This window comes from Staurois parvus, unplaced genomic scaffold (genome assembly GCF_062004578.1).
Source record: "Staurois parvus isolate SC_StPar_1 unplaced genomic scaffold, SC_StPar_1.0 ptg000479l, whole genome shotgun sequence".
NCBI lineage: Eukaryota > Metazoa > Chordata > Amphibia > Anura > Ranidae > Staurois > Staurois parvus.
Genome location: NW_028318275.1, coordinates 1,145,096 through 1,165,749, shown reverse-complemented (window position 1 = coordinate 1,165,749; position 20,654 = coordinate 1,145,096). Strand labels below are relative to the sequence as shown.

Here is a 20,654-nt window from a genome sequence, read left to right as displayed (position 1 = left end):
TTGCACAATTGGTGGCTGACTAAATACTTTTTTGCCCCACTGTATTGGCCCCTACACTGAATACAGTGAGCCTGGTCAACTGAGAGGACACTGCCAAGGCTGCACTAGCACACTGTTACCCCAGAAGTCCATCCATCGAGTCTGCTATTGCCTACAACCACCCCTAGTGGGAAGGTGAGATACTTGCTGCAAACCAGTGACTTCACCAGGGGAGAATCATTCACAAGCAGATGTTCCATGCTGTAAGCGGTTAATATTTCTGTGGCATGATTGATGCAGGGCACAGCTCTAATTACATAGGCATCGCTTTAATCCCTTCCTCATGCCATCAGCCATTCTGAGGAAACTGCAAGATGGCTGCCCCAAGGGGGCTCTCCCATTTGTGACATCACTGGTCACAATGCACATACACAGCACCCAGAGTAAAGGCAGGGGTGGAGAAAAACTCCAGCTCTCCCAGTTGGAACCATAAACCTGCCAGATCACCGAGCACCACTACTGCTACGTAGCACTCTTGCACTGATATTTTGAGCATTCCCAGGCTGGTAAAGTGACAAATAAAGAGATCCTAAGAAATTGCTGAACTCCAGAAGGCTCCACAGGACACTGTACAAACTAGCACACCAAAGGGCAGAGCACACACTTACACACTTGCCCAGAGGACCTTCAGGCCTGGGAATTCACTGCCATGGACATGTATGGCACCCTACTGATCCCTAAGCAATGTTTCATTGCACATGGTTCCTTACCGTCAGCCTAGAATGCTCAAGGAGAATTTCATTGCGGGATATCTCATGGATTTCAATTAAATTCTGGGCTCTTAAGAAAAAGAATTTTATTTTCTGGGAGAAAAACTTGCTTGAAATATGCTCAGGACACGGGCAAAGCCAAAGAGCAGATTTGCTGAAATGGATTACCCAGCCAAAGGCCTGGAGCATCTGAATTGTCCTGATGACATTTTGTGATAACTGGAAGGGAGAGGAGTCTTCAGAAGAATGTTGTCAAAAAAGGCTGTCACTTTGATGCCCGGAGTTCTGAGAAAGGGCAAGCAGAGGTACCAAGACCTTTGTGAACACACTGGGAGCAGAGGATAGGCCAAAAGGGCAGTGTGACAAACTGAAAGCAAGTATTTGCCACTGCAAAGTGCTGATGAAATGGGAATATGTAGATTGGCATCTTGGATGTCCATGGATGTCATATTCCTTTAGATTGTAAACTCCACAAGCAGGGCCCTCATTCCTTCTGTACTGAAATGTATTGTAATTGTACTGTCTCCCTCATATTGTAAAGCTCTGCGTAAACTGTTGGCACTACATAAATCCTGTATAATAATATTCTTTGTCTCAGATTTTGGAATATAAAGGAATCTGTTGAGAATGGATTGTAAGCCCAGAATAGGACAAATGCCCCCTTTGGGGTTTCGTGCTGTAAACCAGCATCCTTTGAGCCTGTCTTGAGGGGCGGTAATGGCCAGGGTCACTAAGGGGTACCCCCGGCCCTCCTGTAGGGGGCCCAGGCAGCTGACAAGCCCATCTGCAAAATTCCATTGTTAGCCTCCTGTCATTCTATCACCCAGTGGCTCAGTGTTGTGATGTAAGGACTCATGTACACTGCAGCTGCTAAACTCACGTTTAGGAGCTGTTCAGCGTTTTTTTCAGCAGCCCCTGAACTCACCTTGTCTTCCTGTGTGTCCATGTACACATCTTCATTTAGTCTTTTTTTTTTTTTTACGCAACAAACTTGCGTTCAGACGTTGATTTTATCAGCATTTCAAACAAAACGCTTGTAAACGCAGCTAAACGCTGCAAATCGCGTTTATCAGCATTTGCCTTTTTTTTTTTTTTTTTTTTTTAACTCTTCCAGTTCCCAATGCTGTCCAGAGCCTTTTTTCATCGTGAAAAATGCATGGAAAGAGTTTAAGGTGCTCAGATGGACAAAACACTGAACACAGGATGTTCCTACCAAGCTTGTCACACATTGTAATGACCAATTCACACCTCAGACTTCCCCCACCCTTAGAAACAAAAGATATGTTAATGTCCATTCACACCTCAAATTCCTCATGAAGACCCCTGCCAGGTGGCCTTAATGACTCACTCCAGCAGACACCTTCCCACCCTTGGAAACAAAAGAAATGTTAATGAGCAACTCACACCTAATTATCTCAACACATACTGCTCTCTCTGCTTCTACTCTTTATTTCTCTGAAACAGTCTGAAATAGTTAATAATTTACCACTTTTCAGTGCATTCTGGGTATTTGGGAGGTTCTCCTGTGCTTATCTTTAAAAAACACTTCTAAACGCAAACGTGCATAAACGCGTTATGCAATCGCAGCTAAACAGACATTTTTTAACCTACGTTTTACAGCAGTTTTTATCGTTCAGAAATGTCCCGTGTACATGGGGCCTTAGAGGCACTCCTGCTCGGCTCCACAAGTTTCCTTCTGTTTACATTTGATTGCAACTGTGTTTCTCTCCTCTCTCCCAGACTGGTCTGTTCCTGTTAACTGCTACAAACCTCTTTCCTTATACAACTTGACCCCCCCCCCCCCCAACGTCATCACCTGTTCCCTCTGTAAACCTATATATCACCACTCTTTAACCATTTATTTATTGATCTAGTTAGTGTGTCATTTCCTATCACCTACAGCTCAGATCTAGCATTATTATAAGATTCCTGACTGTATCTCACCACTAGTCTGAATGCATTCACAATTCCTGGTCAGTCCCGTTCCCTTACCTATAAATAACCTTTAGGGCCAGTTCACACTACATGCATTTCAATAGCTTTTTTCTGCATCCAAAAACGCACAGAAAGTAGATATGGTTGTCAATATCATAGTTCACATCAGCGTTTGCAGTTCCAGTAAAAAATGCTGCATTTTTTTCTGCATAGAACTGTACTGTAACACGGTAAAACGCATCGGTAAGCACCAAAGTGCACATATCCCTAATTAAATTGAAGGGGGAAAAATTAACTGGAATGCATAAAAACGCACCAGAACACGCATGCAAAAAACACATCCCGAGCACATCCAGACTGCGTTTCAATCGTGTGAACCAGCCCTTAGGACTTGTTCACACCATTTGTGGTGCAGAAAACGCATGCAAGGGCATGCATTTTCCTGCACAGCTAAGAAACGCAATGCCCTTTGCAGATGTGTGCAGGTACCATGAATACTTAATTGCACCTCCACAGATCTTAAACACAGATGCATTCACAGCCACCAAAAGGCATGGCACCACACTACTGTGTGGTTAGGTGCAACACACTTAAAATAATATGCCTGCAGTATATATTTGCATGTTCCCACACTTTAGGCAGCCCATTGAAATTAATGGGCTGAGTTAAAAAAAAAAAAAAAAAAAGTAAGAAATGCCAGTCACACAGGTCCTCTGGCTTGTACAGCATGAATGAGTGGGTTATTCAAGTGGCTGGAGCAACCTGTTACGCTATGGGGACACAGCAGCTGTATGAACACAGGGTTTCACCTGACAGGTGTGGGGAAGTGGCCCTGAATGCTCACTGTGTGAGCAGAGCTGTACACTTGCACATATATGCTTGTCAAATTAGGACCTGCAGCATTTCCTAGTGTAACATAAGTTGCCTGCAAACGGCTCCAAGCGGCGAGAGCCACAAAAACAAACCACTGATTCACACTCCACAGGCCACAGCACCCATTTGAATGAGCCCCAAGACCTCAATTACACACAGTTTTATTTATTAAAACAGTATAGTTTTGTCATTTAGATTTTGACAGAAATTGTTGGGATTGTGTACATTAACATTTTTAGTGTATTTTTACCATAAATATTTCAATATTTTCTCTGGCGGTTGGGGGGGCTCTGTCAGGTAGGCTGTACAGGGCCCCATGATATTTAACAGCTGCTCTAATAATGGCACCACCACTATCTGCAACAGGGGATGGTTCAGGGCAATCTGCAAATATAAGTTATAACGTTTACATTGTGAGGTGAATTATTTTGCTGTCAGACACAGAATGACCCTCTGTTTTATCTGTCCATGATGCTGGACTGTATAAACAAACAAAACAAAAAAAGTAGGTTTTGTGTCACATTGGGCATACCCCAAATGGGACTTCAGGGACTGTTCCATAGCAATGGAGCACAGCTCTGGACCATATAGCACCGAGGCAGACCAAACGTATTGAACCAAGTGCCTAGGTACGTGCCCATGCTGGATCCAGTGCCCAAAATTTGACAGGCTATCCATACAGTGTAGGGTCCAGGTACAACTCCCAAGGTTTTACAGAGATTGCCTTGATTTTTGATACACTGGTTTTATGTTGTCATTAGAAGACAGTCGGTGGTTGATTGAAGAATCCAAAAGATAAAAAAGGGAAAATAAAACTAGTTAGGCTAAATGTTGATTTTCTCCATGTAGGAGAATAGGTCCATTACCTTCAGACACTAGAACAAAAATGGAGCACAAGTGGGGTAGTGTTATAAAGAGAGGAGCCCATAGGGCATGTCCTCTAAAGGCATCCAAAATTCTGAAGGTACACCCCTTTTTAACCCATTGTGTATAAATCTGGGTGTGCCCTGTACTGAATGATTAAGTTAACATTTTAGCATTCGCAACCAACAACTGGAGTTGACAAAGAACAGCCACCAATGATGTGGTCAATGAACTATTCAGGGCTTCCCAGTTTCTGTAGAATGATTTGTAGGAATCACTGTCCTATACAGCTTTCATTAGAACAATAGAGTACAGAAAACAAAACCCTGGAAAAATTTAACATTTTATTCAGTTTGGCTGAATACAATTTCACGTTTCATTACTAGCAAACAATTGTATAAAATGGACTTACTCTGGAGAAGTGTATAAAATAAATGCAGGTCAATTAAATACATCACAGAAAGCACTTTGGCTCCACAGACAGTTACTGAGGCATGCTATTAGTAGGTTGGTTATTCTGGGCTAGCTAGCAGTTTTCCTTGCCAATATCCAATTCTCCTCTGGGCTGCAGTATATTCTGAAGGTAAAATTACTCCTGTCACTCAATGGACAAAAAACGAAAAGCTAGCAAAGGGTATGGAGAAGTTGGGACAGTAGCACAAAATGTTCAAAACTACAAGCCCTGATGTAATGTAGCCATTTAAACACAGGGATGGGGGAATCACAAAGGATGTGAGCATTAATAAACTCTTCGGGGCAGATAAAACACTGATAGGTATGTCTCTTTTGCCATTTGGGTGGAGCTGCCCTTCAATGTTTGTCACTTTTTAAAGCCCAACTGATCAGTTTATATCTGCTGGATTTATTCCAGGTGCATAAAAAAAAAAAAAAAAAAAAAAAAAAAAAAAAAAGGTGTGCAAAGTCTTGCTGGAATGCCAGCATTCTGCAGAGAAGACCCTTGCTCTGTGTGAAAGTCTCATACTCCTGATGAGTCAGGGATGAATCTTTCCCCCCAATCAGTAGCAGCATGAGCTTTGTTGACTTCCGAGCTGTGGAGGCTTTCTACAAAAATCAAAAGACCTTGCACAGTTTTTCTTCTGGGCAAGTCAAACTGTACTTTTGAACAGGGTTTAAAACCCAATTAAAGTGTCAGATTTGCTGATCAATGGCATGGTGGGAACCACCACTAAACATGGCCTGCATAAGGTACCCTGTTGGAATGCTTAGTTTATGTACCCCTTGCTGACTCTGCAATGCATATTATACAGCAAGAAAAATGGGTTTTACTGCTCAGCCACCACATGCATGTCCACGGTGGCCAGAGGTTGTCTGCTGAGAGCGTGCTCACATCACACCAAGCTATCACTGACAGCACTTGGTCACAGCTTCTAACAGAATCTGCATGAAGGGCTCTCGATCATGTGACTGCTGATACAGCCAACCACAGTGGCCACGTTATAGAAGCCTCCCAGACATTAAAGCCCATCTAAAGGGCTGCCTTGGAAGCAGCATGAAGGGGTTAAATATGTACAAGGTTTGAAGGATGTTCACTTTTGTCACTCTGGGACTTTCCAATTTTGAGTCCTTTCAATGCCACCTAACTGGAGGCACCCTGAACATTCTCCGATTGGAAGCTTTTTATAATACTGTGACTAATGCTGACTGTAAACAACATTGTTCTATGACTTTGTATGAAATAAGTCAACTATTGAGAAAACACAATTAAAAACTGTAAATAACTAACTGCTACTGTACTTTCATCCTGAAACAAACCTAACATACTATGTTTAAATGGTGAACAGTTTATTTCACAAATTCCCACATTTTTCCAAAATGTTTAAATGTAAATTAAAAAAAAAAAAAAAAAAAAAAAAAAATCAGGAAATAAAAAATAAAAAAAAAAAATCTTCCATCTGCTCAGTTTTTCTTCTCTAGAGTTTTGGCAGTCTTATTCAGAAGTTTCTGAAGAGGGAAAAAGAAATAAATTGTATAAATAGGAGGCAAGATAAATTTAACTCCATCCATTTGATACATTAAATCTGGCTGGATACAAGCTGGGAGAAAATTGACCAGTTTTTATGTATACATCTTGGAGAATGTAGTGGGAGCAGAAGACATTGGGTGACAGAGGCAGTATCTCAGGTGGATCCTGAAACAAGCCTGTGGATGATTACCGGTATTAAAACAAAAAACTTACCTTGAGCTTCTGATAATGAGCCAAGCTGCTGCAATGTGTAACCTTCGCCACCTCCTCACTGGTGTAGAACAGCGAGCACAGTCTGCAGTAGTAGCCAGTTTTGGGAATCACATAGTCCACGCCTAAAGGGAAAAAAAAAAAAACCCTGTTACACTCAAGACTATTCTAGAACAGTCCATTCATATAAAGTGAACCCATCATGTCCAAACATTCTTGTGTTGGTTATAAAGCCAGCAATTTTAGCCTTAAGGGGTGACCCAACTTTTGCCCCAGGACAGATAGGTACAGTTGAGGGTTAGCATGCAGCCCAAATCTAGAAGCGTGATTCCTCCCCCCCCCCCCAAGAACAAATAAGTTGGTTTGAGGACAAGTACTGGTGCATGGAGACCCCCACAATGTGCTTACTGTTCACTTGCAATGCTATTTTGTATACTCAATTATACATTTATATTAAAGTCCAAGCTACATAACTCATGGTTTATTATTAAGTGGCCTGTGTCCTAAGGTGTAGACATTTTTTAAAAAACTACTTGTCCAGGGACTAAATCGGTGTCCTAATCTACTTGTCCCTCATGATAATCTACTTGTCCTGATAAAAAAAAAAAAGATTTTTTTAACCAAAACTATATTTAAATCTGCTTTAAGTAATGTCGGGGGTTTCTAAAAAGAAAAAGAAAAAAAAAGGCTTTATGGCGACCTAAACGTTCAATATTTTTAACATTGTGCATTTTATCTCCTACCCCCCTCCTGCCTCTCTCCATCACTGCACCCGGGGACTAGCAGGGAGGGGAGAGTCTGTGCAGTGTAAAGAACACGGATTGGGTGCTCATCAGGAAAGGGGCGTGTCCAGCTTACACTTTATCCCTTTCGCTGCCAGAGCCATTTTTGCGTTATTTGCACGTTTAAAAAATCGTTTTAAGCCTGAAGATAAACTCTCCAAACATTGTATATTTTCTGAAAGAGACCCTAGAGAATAAAATGGTGGTAGCTGCAATTTTTTATGTCACACGATATTATCACAAAAGTCTAGGAAACACACAATTTCAGTAAAAAATACACAAGTTTAATTTAGGGTACAAAAAGCAATTAGCCAATTTTTTTGTAAAATATAAAAAAGATGAGGTTGCAGCAAGTAAATAGATATCCAACATTTCAAACCTTTTTCCACCTATTTTCTATAGGTGACACTTTTAAAGACCCTTATAGGTTATCGGTATAGTGTACGGAGCAGGTCTGGTGCTAGAATTATTGCTCTCATTCTGGCGTGCGTGGCGATATTAAACATGTGTATCTCAACCCTGCACGTAATGCAGTGCACATCGCATTACATTCTTTCCCGGCATCAATGACTGGGAATCTGTCGAACGGGGACCCCGAAGGGACGTCACATGTCCAGATCAGAAGGGGAGGAGAGTGGATGTGTCCGCTCTTCTCCTCCCTCCCCAATACCACATCCCGCGGTACTCGCCGAACCAGTCTCGAGCCTGCAGATGGACAAGCGGAGCCCTGAACATAGCGGGGGTGGGGAGAGGCTGACACTGTGGGCTGTGTGGAAGCAATCGGGTGGCAGCGCTGCTGCCTGATTGCTTCCACCTGACAGGTGAGCCCTGCTGCTTGCAGGGCTAAAGGCAAAAAACAAAAAAAACAAAACTACCTGCCCGGCACCCGGAACTACATGTCCCGGGCGTCAGGCGATAGGAATTGGACATCCCTGGAATCACCAACTAGTAATGACACCTAAATTGTTTTCTTGAAATGGGCAAGCAATAATAGATTGCCCGATATCCTAATTACAGTTGTGAAGATGAAACAATGGGCAGTAGAGGGCAAACATCCAATCACAGCCCCTGCACACGACTGGATGATGGAAGCAGACACTAGAAGGGCCTGTGTTGATGGCCTTTTGTTCACATAAAACTGCTCCTTATCAAAGTCTATGAAAATGCAAAAGCAGCTGAAGCAGGCAAAATACACCTGCAATGAATTCAGAGACCTTTCAAGTAGATGTCAAAAGAACATGGCCATCAAATATTTTTATTTTGTTTTAACAAGACATGTGCCCACCAAGATACGTCTGCTGAGAGCGGATTCACACATGTGCGGTGCGGATTGAAGCTCACAGCTAATTGATACAGTAGTGGTTCAGGTGAGGTTTACATCAGGTTCAGGACAGGATTATCCTATTCACACATTCGGTTTAGAAACGGTTCCCATATAAGTCAATGGCATGTAATCCACACCTGAACCTGAAGGCACTGCTCAGAGGTTGTACTTTTTCAAACCGCACTAAATCCACACTGCCAGTGCAGCAGACAAGTGTGGACAGGCATCATAGGAAGCAATGTTTTTTCACATCATGGAGATTTGGATGCGGTTCAAACCACAACCAATCCGGATATATGTGAACCAGCACGAATTGAAAAACTGCTACAAAAAAACCAAACTACTACTATGTCAAATAGTAAATATGCTTACCAACAGGATTGTTGGGCTGGTATGGCCCAAGCTCATAATCTGTATTTTCTGTACTGGTTTCTGTAGCACTCTCGTCAGTAACGCTTTTAACACCTGCAAGCGCATCCTCTGCACTCATCCCTGCTTTAGCGGTCTCATTTTCAGCAACCTCGGAAGCTTCCAATTTCATCTTGTGACCTTCCATATCCTCCACATCCCCAACTTCATCAAGAGTAACAAAATCTTCCATATTCCCACGAAAGCTCTGTGAGTTCTATAATGAGAAGAAAAGTTTAGCAAATTGCTTTTCAAAGTGTTCTCTCCCCCCCCACTTAAGACAGCATGTAACCAAGTCTCTGCATTAGTTCAATGCCTGCAGAAAGCCATGGGGATACCACCCCCCCCCCCCCCAGGGGACCATGACACCTTGCACTCATGGGGAGATTTACTAAAGCTGGTTCACTCCGAATCTTGTGCACCTGTTTCCAACCTCAGCTTGTTCAATTAAGCTTTAGCAATAAAACCTGGAAGCTGACTGATTTCCATGCAGAAGTGCACAAGATTTTGAGAACCAGCTTTAGTAAATAAACTCCACAGAGTGTCCAAATACCGTTCAGCTCAGAATACCAAGAACATATAGGATGTCCTTCCCAGATCGTGCCTTGCGTGTGCCCACAGGGTCGGGCTGTGGGGAGATGTCACCAGCTATGTACCTCGGACAAGGCCGATGACAGATCTGTGTTCCAGTCCTGTTGCCAGTACCATGTGACCTGCTGAGACCAATCACAGCAGGTCGCATGACAGTTGTAAATGGATGGCTTCCTTTCATGCCATCCATTGCATACAAGTGTGTCTAGCTGTGAATGGTCACAGTGATCACATACACAGGCTGGGTCAATTACAGCCCATCTGTGTCAGGTGATTGGCCAAGGCCAATCGCAGTTAAATCAAAACAAAAAAAACTGAATCAATCAATTTCATTCAGTTAAATGCTTGCTTATAGCAAATATATTCTTAGCTATAACCAAATAGTGTAAAAAAAATAAAATACTGATCACTTCCCCAAAGTAGTACAAGGTAATTATGGTAACATACTACTTTGCTCAGTGTAATATGAAAAAAAAAAAAAATCTTAAAAAAAAAAATCTGTTTTTTTTGTACTGTCACCAGTGTCAGTGTTCCTGATTGCCACACCAGTTATATGATTGACACTGTATTGCACTGGTAACCATATGTAAAAAAAAAAAAAAAAAAAAAAAAAACTGAAAAGATTTCTTAATTTTCTGAAAAATTATGACAAAAATTACAAAATTTGCCATGCCTCTTATGAAATACGTCGGACTGTCTAGTTTGCAAAAGGGGTCTTTTGGGGGATATCTGTACTGTTCAGACATTTTTGGGCCTCAAGAAATTATATTGGCTGTCAGTACTTCAGGACTGATCAATCTTCAGATCCCCATAGTTGGTGAAAATAACCCAAATCAGTATTTATTATTTAGCCTGTAGGAAAGTTAGAGTTCACAAAGAAATATAGCGGAATACAACTTGGCCTAAATTTATGAAGAATTATTTGCAAACTTTTATAACAGAAAGAAAACAGTGTTTATCTCAAAATTGTTGTTTTTTTTTTTGTCAATCTAGCAAAAAATAAAACCTTAGTGGTGATTAAATACCACAAAAGTATAAAAAAAAAAAAAAAAAAAAGCTGTAGTTATGTGAACAAAATTATAAAAATTTAGTTTGGGTACAGTGTTGCATGACTGCGCAATTGTCTTCCCAAGTGTGAGAGCTGAAACCTGAAAATTGGCCTGGACAGGAAGGGGGTAAAAGTGCTCAGTATTGAAGTGGTTAAAACCATTATGGCACCCTTACAAAACCTCACAAGATGCCAACACATTTAGGATTACACAATATCACCATCTAAGAACAAGGCAAAGGACACCATCACAGATGTTACATTTTAACTACTTGCCCACCGAAAGATCTACCCCCCCAGACCTTTTTTGCGATACAGCGCTCCGTTACTTTAACTGAAAATTGCACGGTCATGCAATGCTGTACATAAATTAAATGTATGTAATTTTCCCTCCACAAATAGACCTCTTTTTGGTGGTATTTGAACACCTCTGCAGTTTTCAGTTTTTGCGTTAAACAAAAAAATCCCAACAAATTTTGAAGAAAAAAAAATAAAACCTAATAAAAGTCAAAATTTCTTCATACATTTAAGCCAAAATGAACCCAGCTACATATTTTTGGTAAAAAAAAAAAATCCCAATAACTGTATAATGATTAGTTTGCGCTCAAGTAATATCTACAAAATATGGGACATATACTGGAATTTTATAAAAAAAAAAAAAAAAATAAAATAAAAAATTTCTACTAGTAATGGCAACAATCAGCGACTTATTGGTGGACATTTTTACACTGACACTGTGGGAACTACTGACACCATTACAGCGATCAGTGCTAAAAATGAGCTGATCACTGCACTACTGACACTGGGAGGGGGATTAGCATCTTGGGCAATCAAAGGGTTAAATGTGTGCCTAGCCATGTGCATGGTGTACACTAGGCGACGCTGTTACTACAAAAAAACTAAAGGATTGCATTCCCAACTCTGCAGATGCACATGATCCTTCAATTCACAACCTGTCAGAACAGAGCTCTGCCTTGTTTACATAGGCAGAGCTGTTTTCTCCTGTCCCGACGACGATTGGCATCTGCCAGCAAACTATTCGCAGATCAGCTTCTGCTGCGAGTATTCATATAAGAAGCGAGCCGCCGCCGGCACACACGATTTTGCACAGAAGGGCCGCCCTTTAGCAATGAAACTGCTATAGGGCGGTCCTCAAGTGGTTGAAGTAAAAAACAAAAAAAAAAACCCACCACAAAAAAAAGCTAAAACTATATTTAAAATTTTATTCACACCTTCTTTCTTTCTCCAACAGCAGGAGTTGAAGAAAATGGCTCTTGGGCATCGCCTTGATTTTCACTCATCTCGTTCTGATCCAGGTCAGAAATGTCAGGTACTTCTTCTGCCCCATCTTCTACAGAGCCACCCATTTCCAAGAGTGCAGTTGCTTCTTCATCCCCTGTCTCCTCTGCCATCTCAGGCTCACATGATCCAGACACCAGGTCTGTTGGATCAGTCTCTTCAGTGGTTTGGTCATTATCTTCTGTGGTGACTACTTGTGAGGACTTGTCTGCATCACTGGTGTCTGATTTGTCAGTCTTGCGCAGCTTTGGTTTACCACCGTTCTTCTGATCTTGGGGATGAATTCTCTTTCTGTAGATGTGAAATAGCAGCATATACAAAGGTTTTCAAACAAAAGCAGAGATGTGACAAAAACTACAGGATGTGGTACATTCCTTTTCCAAGTTTGACTACCTATGTAGTGAAGTCGGAATGAGGATAACCAGAACCTACCCCTTTATGGCAGCATAACATGCATGGTGGCAGGGCCTCAACACCCAACTATCACACATTTGTTCATTGGTCTGAGAATGTGTGCCAAGAGCTCCCAATTATGTGATCAAGAAGCCACCTCCCAACATTAACACCCTGTTAATGTAGCACTGGAAGGCTACAGGAAGGGGTTAATGTACATTTTCCCTTTTTCCAAGATTTTGACCAGCTTGTAAAAATCCTTTTCTTGGAAGTACAGAACTCAGGATCAGGTTTGTATACAGTCACCTTCAATGATCGAACACTTGAAAACAAAGCTGCAGAGACATCTATATTACCCTTCCCACTTCCAGTGCAAACAATAGGAGATAGCTAACAGAAGAGGTAGACCCATGTTCTATACCTCACAAGAAATCTATTTTACAGGTAGGAAAACAAAAAACACACCACGGAGACACACCACACCTGCTTTCTTAGTCACTTAATTCCTCAGGTCCTCTTCCTAAAATACCCTGAAACCCAGAGATGCTCATTTATGCATTGTTTCGGTTCAACACATTACACTATTTAGCATTTATTGTCTACTCCAACAGTCTCCATCGCAACAGGCTTTAATTTGGAGAAGTACATATTTCCTTTTTATAGGGAATCATAAATCCCAAAATCAATGATTACGTAATTTGCGCACCCCACATAAATTTAATATAAAATAGAATCAAAGCAGGAAAGTTATAATATACACTTATTACTTCCTCACTTAAGGTAGCTGTGCACCAGGTCATGTCTAATGGTGCCTTTATGATTGATCTGCTCAGTTGTCAAAGAATCACAGAACACCTCCTTCCACATGAGGAAAAGGTATTCTGCAGTCCTAACATTACTGTCCTAGCGTAAATGCAGGTTTTACATAAAAACAGTACAGTGAGGTAGAGGGTCAGAAGCAGGTTTCACCAGGTGACCATGAAGAGAAAAACCTGGCCAAAAATTAAGGTAGCCACCACATCTAAGGAAGTCAAAATATTTATTTTGTTCCTCACTTAAATTCACTTTAAAATACTTGTTTACCTTCCATCTGTATAGGCCAGTGTGCATGCATATTACTGACTGTAAAAATTGAAGAGGTACAGAATTCCACAGACATGCATTAAAATTACCTGCCCTTTTCTTTTTGTTGTTTTTCTATTGTAGCATTTGGAATCTAAGAAAAAGAAAAAAACACCACACGTTAAGAAAGCAGACTCAAAGATTCAGAATTGGTGGGGGAGGGGTTTCTAGAGATCTATAATACGTAAACAATTTCTGATTGGCAAGCACAGATTAACAACCTAGTACTAAAACTTGCATTAAAGTGCTACTAAACCCAGGACCCTGCATTCACTATGTCTGGTCTTCCACAGTACACAGAATATGGAAGTGCAATTTTAGTAAAACTGCCAAATACCTTATCAGCAATATATAGCAGTCTTGTGACTTTTATCAGTGTCTGGCCGAGCACTGGTCAAAGCTTTTAGGAGTTTTCATTCTCCTCTTCGTGTCCTATGAGCCTGTATGGACAGTGGTGATTGGCCGTGTGCCAAGCACACGCATCCCCCCCTTGCCAATACAGAGCAACAAACCACAAATGCCTGCATTTGAGTTAGCTATCCCTACAGCTTCTTACCATTTTATTTTACATCCCCTATAATCCCGTGGATATAAATAAGCTAAAAGAAAACCCACTTTTCTCCCCCTCCCAGGATGAATGAGTATATCCCATATGAGTTCATAAAGCTCCTGAAGTTCTTCCTTCTAGTACCCCAGGCTACTGCTTGTAGCTATGAGAAAGTGCTTTTACTGAACAGAACTTTTTTCTGTAAACATGGGAGGTAAAATAAAAATGTTTACCTTTTACAGAAACTGTATCAAGAGCCAATGCCTTTGTTTAGGATATACCTCCTAGAAGAGGATCTGCTCTAGCTACCTTCTATGAGCAGTGCATACTGTATATACCCAGAGCACCAGCTATGCCCAGCAAAAAGCAAAAATATGCAGTGTGAAGGCTTCAAAAAGGTAAATACTTACTCTTAATACAAGTTTTTTGTATCGCTGTGAGAGGTTTACTTTCACATTCTTCCCTTGGAAGATGAGAGGAATCTTGGCACAGCGCTCTATCATAGTTTGTGCATCTTCTGCTTGCTCCATCTCAATAAAAGCCTACAAAAAAAATTAAATTAAACAAAAAAAAAAAAAAAAAAAAAGACACCCCCTTTACCAAGGCTCATTGAAAATAAATAAATAAAACAAGCAACCACATAGGTACCAATGCCTAGAAGGGTTTTCACAAGTGAAGTCCACTATTTAGCATTATAGTTTTGGAGGGGAGGGGGGTGTTGTATCAAGCAGCAAGTGTGCAGAGCCAAAAAAGGCATTCCTTTAACACGCAGTAAAATGTGCATTTATTGAAAACACACTTAGTGATTAATTAAAAAATACGTGTTATGCTTATCCTCCTCTTCCCGGGTCCCCCATTAACGATCCTGGCCCCTCCCTCTTGTCTCCAGAGCAAACCGCTTGCTCTGGGAGCACCAAAGCAGGTGTGTTCCCAAGATGCAGCTCTGCATGTCGATTCACACACAGAGCCGTGTCTCGACCCCACCCCTCTCTCGGCTCCCACTGCTGCCAATTATAGAAAGTGAGCCAATGGCTCCCGCTGCTGCCTCAGGCAATCAGGAGTCCCGAGAGCCGGAGCTCTTGTGGATATCACTGGAACGAGAGGGGGCTTAGGTAAGTATTCTGGGGGGGCTGCAACACACAGGTGGTTTCACCTTCATGCATAGAATGCTTGAAGGTTAAAAAAAAACAAAAACCAAAAAAACACTTTCAGGCTTTAGAACAGCTTTAAAGACAAACTCCTGGAAACTTGAAAAATGATCCCTTGCAGCTATGTTGCACCCACACGTCAGGGGATAATTACTTTTTTCAGCTAGGTAAGTAAAAAAAGACGTGTCTTTACTCACCCGACCTCCTCTTTGCAAAAAGCACCCCCACGCTGCAGCGGTGGATTGACCCCATAATTTCATCCAATGCAGGCTATGGAACCTTAGACTGCTTAGGGAAAACTACTCTGTGGGGACCAGTCCTGCAGCGCAGGGAATGGGGTAGATATACTTTAACAAGACCTACACAGGCAATTAATCCTTGTACCACAGGCACACTGCAAAACGTGTCCCAGCCTTGAGCTTTAAAACCACAATAGCCAATACTTAATACTATAAGCAAAAAATAACAAAATGTGGCAAAAGTTAAGCGCTGTGAATTCTTTCTGGATGCACCAATTACTTGGTAATGATTTTGACCACTTTTTAAAATATAGGCACCATATCAGCCTAACGCCACTCCAGTGGTTCTATCCCAGTCATTAAAGAGTGCCTAAAAATTTGAAACCATGGCTTTGAAGTCAGCAACCTGTCCACCACATGCAGATCGCGGGGATGCACTCCAGCAGGTTCAGACACTAGCCTGAACCCACCTGAACTAAGCTGCCGGGAAGCTGACATGGCTAACAGCCAATCACAGGTGGCACAGGCTACTCTTTGCCTTTGAAAGCCCACCTTGTGTTACCGAGGTGCTCTGGTGGCTGGGCTGTTTTAGCCAAGCTGCTCTTTGAATTCACTGGTGCTGCTTCTCTCAGACACAGAGCAGTGCTTCAGAAAGGCCATACACAGCAAGGCAGAGATGTGAAAATCAACTGTGAAGCTCTGGAGAAGTGTCAGGGAGGCATCTTTCCTTTTCCTATGCAACAGATTTTCTTCTCTGCCAACGCAGTGAGTAACAAACACACTGGTAATATTATGCTCCACCTGCAGTGACAGTGATAACACAGATTTATTTTCCAAGGTGGTCTATGAGTATTCCTGGGGCAGTGATCATTTTATAGCTGCAGTTTTCCCTCTGGTGCTTATCCCTCCTCCTGATTTTCAGCAAATTGTTGCATCTTCTGATTGCAGAAGTGTAAAACATCCCCCACCACTTTCCCCAGTTGTATCTGACAGAGATGCTCAATAGTTTTGATTCTTCTGGGGGTTATCAACCTGTTAAAAGATAATCAAGCTATCCTGCCAGGAAGCTGGCAAAGCCGACAGTAAATCACAGGTGGTGGAGGTGTACCCAGTCTATGAATGGCTGTCAGCTTTAACAGCTGACCAGCAGGAGAGCTGTGGCTGGTTTGGACTCAAGTCCAAACCAGCCACAGGTAAGTATCCACCGTACTGACCGCCTTTTGGTAAGACATGGACATCAGTGTTAACTTCCCCACTTTCAGAGAAGCAACATGCCTGACATATCGGATGAATGGGATGGGGGGGGGGGTAGAAGCACATGTACAGTCAAACCCTATGTCCCTGCTCTGCATATGGGTAAAATCGCTGCCCTGCTTACCCCTGTACATTGACCTACCTGACAGCCAACCTGCTGACACCTATATGTTGCCGTCCAAATTCCTGACTACCTGTACACTGCCCTATACACTCATGACCCCTGTACTCAATCCTAGAAACTACTGGCCCCTGTACACCGCTTTACATGCCATTTCTTATTGGAGCCTTGCTAGCCAATTTATTTTTTAAAAACAGGGCACCGCTCTGATCTCTTCCTTGTCATCCAGGTAGATCTCCACTTCAAGGGTTGCCTGTCCCTGCTTTAAAAAGGTACAGGAGCTTTATTTTTGGGGGTTACAACCACTTTCAGCCAATCCAGCTGTTTGGGCATACCACGTGTGTCCAAAAAGTGAACCACTAATCATAAGCTAATGGCTACAGTAGTAGCCATCACCTTGTACAGGTTTTGTTTAGCCAGCTTGAAAGTGATGCGGCAGCTCCATAGCTGGCAGTGCGGTGCATGTCAATTCCGGTTTCAGAAGCACCATTTCCTGGCCAGTACAGCCAGGGGACACATCCAACCAAGCTTGTCTGTGCTTGGTTAGGAGGTGTGAAGGGCAGGGGAGACATTAGGGTTTCTTACATCCCCAATGTCTCCATAGAGAGCATCTGTTCCCTACCCAATGCTATCACATAGGGGTTTATTAACCCCTTATAATAGCAATCAAGTATAAAAAAAAAAAAAAAAAAAAAAAGTTTAATATATTTTAAACACATTTCTGTAACCTGTTGCCACACACACACACACATACGCAAAGCAAGCCCAGGGTGTGCAAGCATATGCAAACTGCGGTAGCACCACATGTGGCATATCGCCACGAACAAAAACAATAAATTCTAGCACAAGAGCTCCTTCGTTAACACTAAAATGATGAGCTTTAATGGCTTTAGAAGCACCACCTATGGTGGTTTTTGGGCACCAAAGTTTTTGGCGATATTGCAGGCGCATGCAATTTGAAGACATGGAGTGTTTGGCATCTAAATACTTGATGTAACCTCTTATATTTTAACCAAAAAATTATATTTTATCATGATTCTGCCCTAAAATAAATTTTTTCTGAAAATGTGTGTTAAACAGCAAATGTGTGACAAATATGTGCAACTACCACCTTTTTATTATACAGGGCCTTGGCTTTCATAAAAATATATGTTTTGGGAGTTTATGTAATTTTATTGCCTAAAATTAAGATTTTTAAAAAGGTATGCAAAAAAAAAAAAAAAAAGTCTAATGCAGCTAAAGAAATATGAAGGCTGCAACTAGTATTGCAGAAATTCTGATCTGAATACTTAAGTGTCAGCAAACCAAAGCATTGAAGATCAAAATTACAATTTTTTTTATTTAAATGGTTCCACAAAAGCATCCTACAAAATGGTCTCAGCACAGGTTTCCACCTTTGTGTTGCAAACAGCTGATAGACAAGCACATCAGGACAAGCAGACCTGGACCAATTAATGTCACATAAAAGAAACTCAAACTATGTAGTTAAACAAAGCTTGAAATTACTTCAGTTAATCTCCATTTGTGGTTTGCTTTCCCTACCTCACAAAGGTGAATGCACTGCAAATAGGTGTATATACCTGACTTCTCATTCTCATCAGTATGTAGGTCTTCACTTTTCCATACGTCTCAGCCAGCTTTACAACTGCGCTGTCAGTATAGTTGGTTTTTGGTAGGTTAGTAAGGTGTACGACACGGCCAGGTTCTTTATCATCATCTGATTTTGCCTCTTGATCAGACTTTCCTTCAGCTTTCCCGTCAGCCCTTCCTTCAGGTTTTCCCTCGGGTTTCTATTGTTTGACAAAAAAAAAAAAAAAAAAGGGAGCAGTGAGAACATGACATGCACGATGTTCCTATTTCACGGTTAAATTAATCCCTTGCCTCCGGCGCCTACTGGTCCTTGAAAGGGTTTGTGATGCCAGGAGGTGGGGTTTAGGGTTATGTGACTGATTGGTTGTCACGACGATCACATGATCAGAAAGCTCCTAACCACAAGTTGCGATCAGGACCTTTAGCTTGAGGTGCCGGTAAACGTTCTGGGAGTGTGCTCTTGGCACATTGTTTACATTGGATACGCAAATATGGGGTTGCTCGGTGTCCAGGCACAACTGCCGACAGCATATATGCGTGCGCTCGGTGCCGAGGCGTTAAAAGAAAAAAAAAGACAAAATAAGTTTAATGCAGCATGAAAAAAAACAAAAACAAAACACTATAACCCAAACTCCCTGTGCGAAATAAAATGTTTGATTCAACACAGAAGCTCTTTCCCAGACCACTTACGTGAATGCTTACATCCAAATCCAGCAGGAAAATTTAAGTACCAGCAACAACAGGTCCTGACCTCAGGTAAAAGATCACCTTTGAAGTCTCCAAAAGCTAAGCAGAGTAAGTACACTCAGAAACAAATTTTACTCATCTTTACACTGTGTGCACAATTAGGCAAGTTGTATTCTTGAGAATTGTATTATTGAACAACAGTGCTTGAGGGCAATCCAAAAATGTTAAACCTCAAACCTGAATATTTAAGTAAAAAGAGAAGTTTTGGCTTTCTTAGAAGATAATCTGTGTGTACACAACTATTGGGCAACTATAAGTGTGCAGAATCATTCTGTAACTAGATGAAAAACAAAACGTTTTCCCATCTCACTTCTCTTCATCTGTTAAAGTGAGAATAATAAACTTAAAATTTACCAATAAACATGTCTGATGGAAAAAAAAAAAAAAAGAAAAAAGAAAAAAAAGGGAGGTGTGTGTTACCAAAACTAGCCAACCTTCTAGTCAAGAAGTCATAAGCTTGCGATTAATGGAGTCTTTTCAGTTTCTTGATTATCAACTTTTTGTGCAGCAAACACAGCTTCCCAAACACTGTTCAGTGTAGTTTTCCTTCACCATAAATCTCCCGTTTAAGAAGGGCCCACAAGTTCTCAATAGTGTTTAGGTCAGGTGAGGAAGGGGGCCATGTCATTCATCTTTAAGGCCTTTACTGGCTAGCCACACAGTGTAATACTTCGATTGCATGCGATTGTCCTGCATAAATATGTCTTCTTTAAAAGGTGCAGACTTTTTCCTTGTACCACTGCTTGAAGAAAGGATCTTCTAAAAACTGGCAGTAGGTTTGGGAGTGGATTTTGACTACATCTTGAACCCGAAAAAAGTCCAACTAGCTCATCTTTAGCCATTGCAAACCACAGATAGCCAAATGACAGCTTCACTATGGCTGGCCAGTTCTGGGAGGGTGTCATATGAACTCCTCCCAGAACGCGTTCTCCTGCGTGCCCCCGGGGGCGCGCACCTGGCGATCTCTGTGTCCTACGGACACAGCTGATCACGTAGTATGGTAAAAGGCCAATCACAAACGCCTTTTACCACATGATCAGCCGTGTTTAATGACACACTGATCACCGGGAAATGCAATTGCCAGTTATCGGCTGCACTTTCCTCACGGTGTCACAGCATGAGGAAAGTACTGCCGAGAACTGGCAGTTGTCAGAGAGGGGGGATTGGCACCCATCAGGGCACTGATGATCAGTGCCCAGCAGTGCCACACACAAGTGCCCGTCAGTGCCCAGCAGTGCCACCTATCAGTGCAGCCTCATCAACGCACATCAGTGAAGGAGAAAAATTAACTGTTTGCAAAATTTTACAATAGAAACAAAGAAAAATTTTTTTCATTTTTTTGCGCTTTTGTTTATAGCGAAAAAAATAAAACACCCAGCGGCGAATACCACCAAAAGAAAGCACTATTTGTGTGAAAAAATAAAAG

At 41.7% G+C, this 20,654-nt stretch overlaps 1 protein-coding gene across 1 annotated transcript in view; it reads right to left on the bottom strand.

The window, feature by feature from the left end:
- Positions 1 to 4,752: 4,752 nt before the first annotated feature.
- The window catches only part of LOC149452326 (matrin-3-like), a 44,694-nt gene continuing 28,792 nt past the window's right edge, over positions 4,753 to 20,654 (bottom strand). The window contains exons 9-15 of the mRNA XM_089689503.1: positions 18,472 to 18,681; positions 14,540 to 14,671; positions 13,633 to 13,676; positions 12,001 to 12,358; positions 9,094 to 9,346; positions 6,619 to 6,740; positions 4,753 to 6,383 (exon numbers count right to left, since the gene is read on the bottom strand). Of these exons, the coding sequence (XP_089545629.1) occupies positions 6,339 to 6,383; positions 6,619 to 6,740; positions 9,094 to 9,346; positions 12,001 to 12,358; positions 13,633 to 13,676; positions 14,540 to 14,671; positions 18,472 to 18,681 (1,164 nt within the window). The 3' untranslated portion in view covers positions 4,753 to 6,338. The remainder of the gene's footprint in view (positions 6,384 to 6,618; positions 6,741 to 9,093; positions 9,347 to 12,000; positions 12,359 to 13,632; positions 13,677 to 14,539; positions 14,672 to 18,471; positions 18,682 to 20,654) is intronic.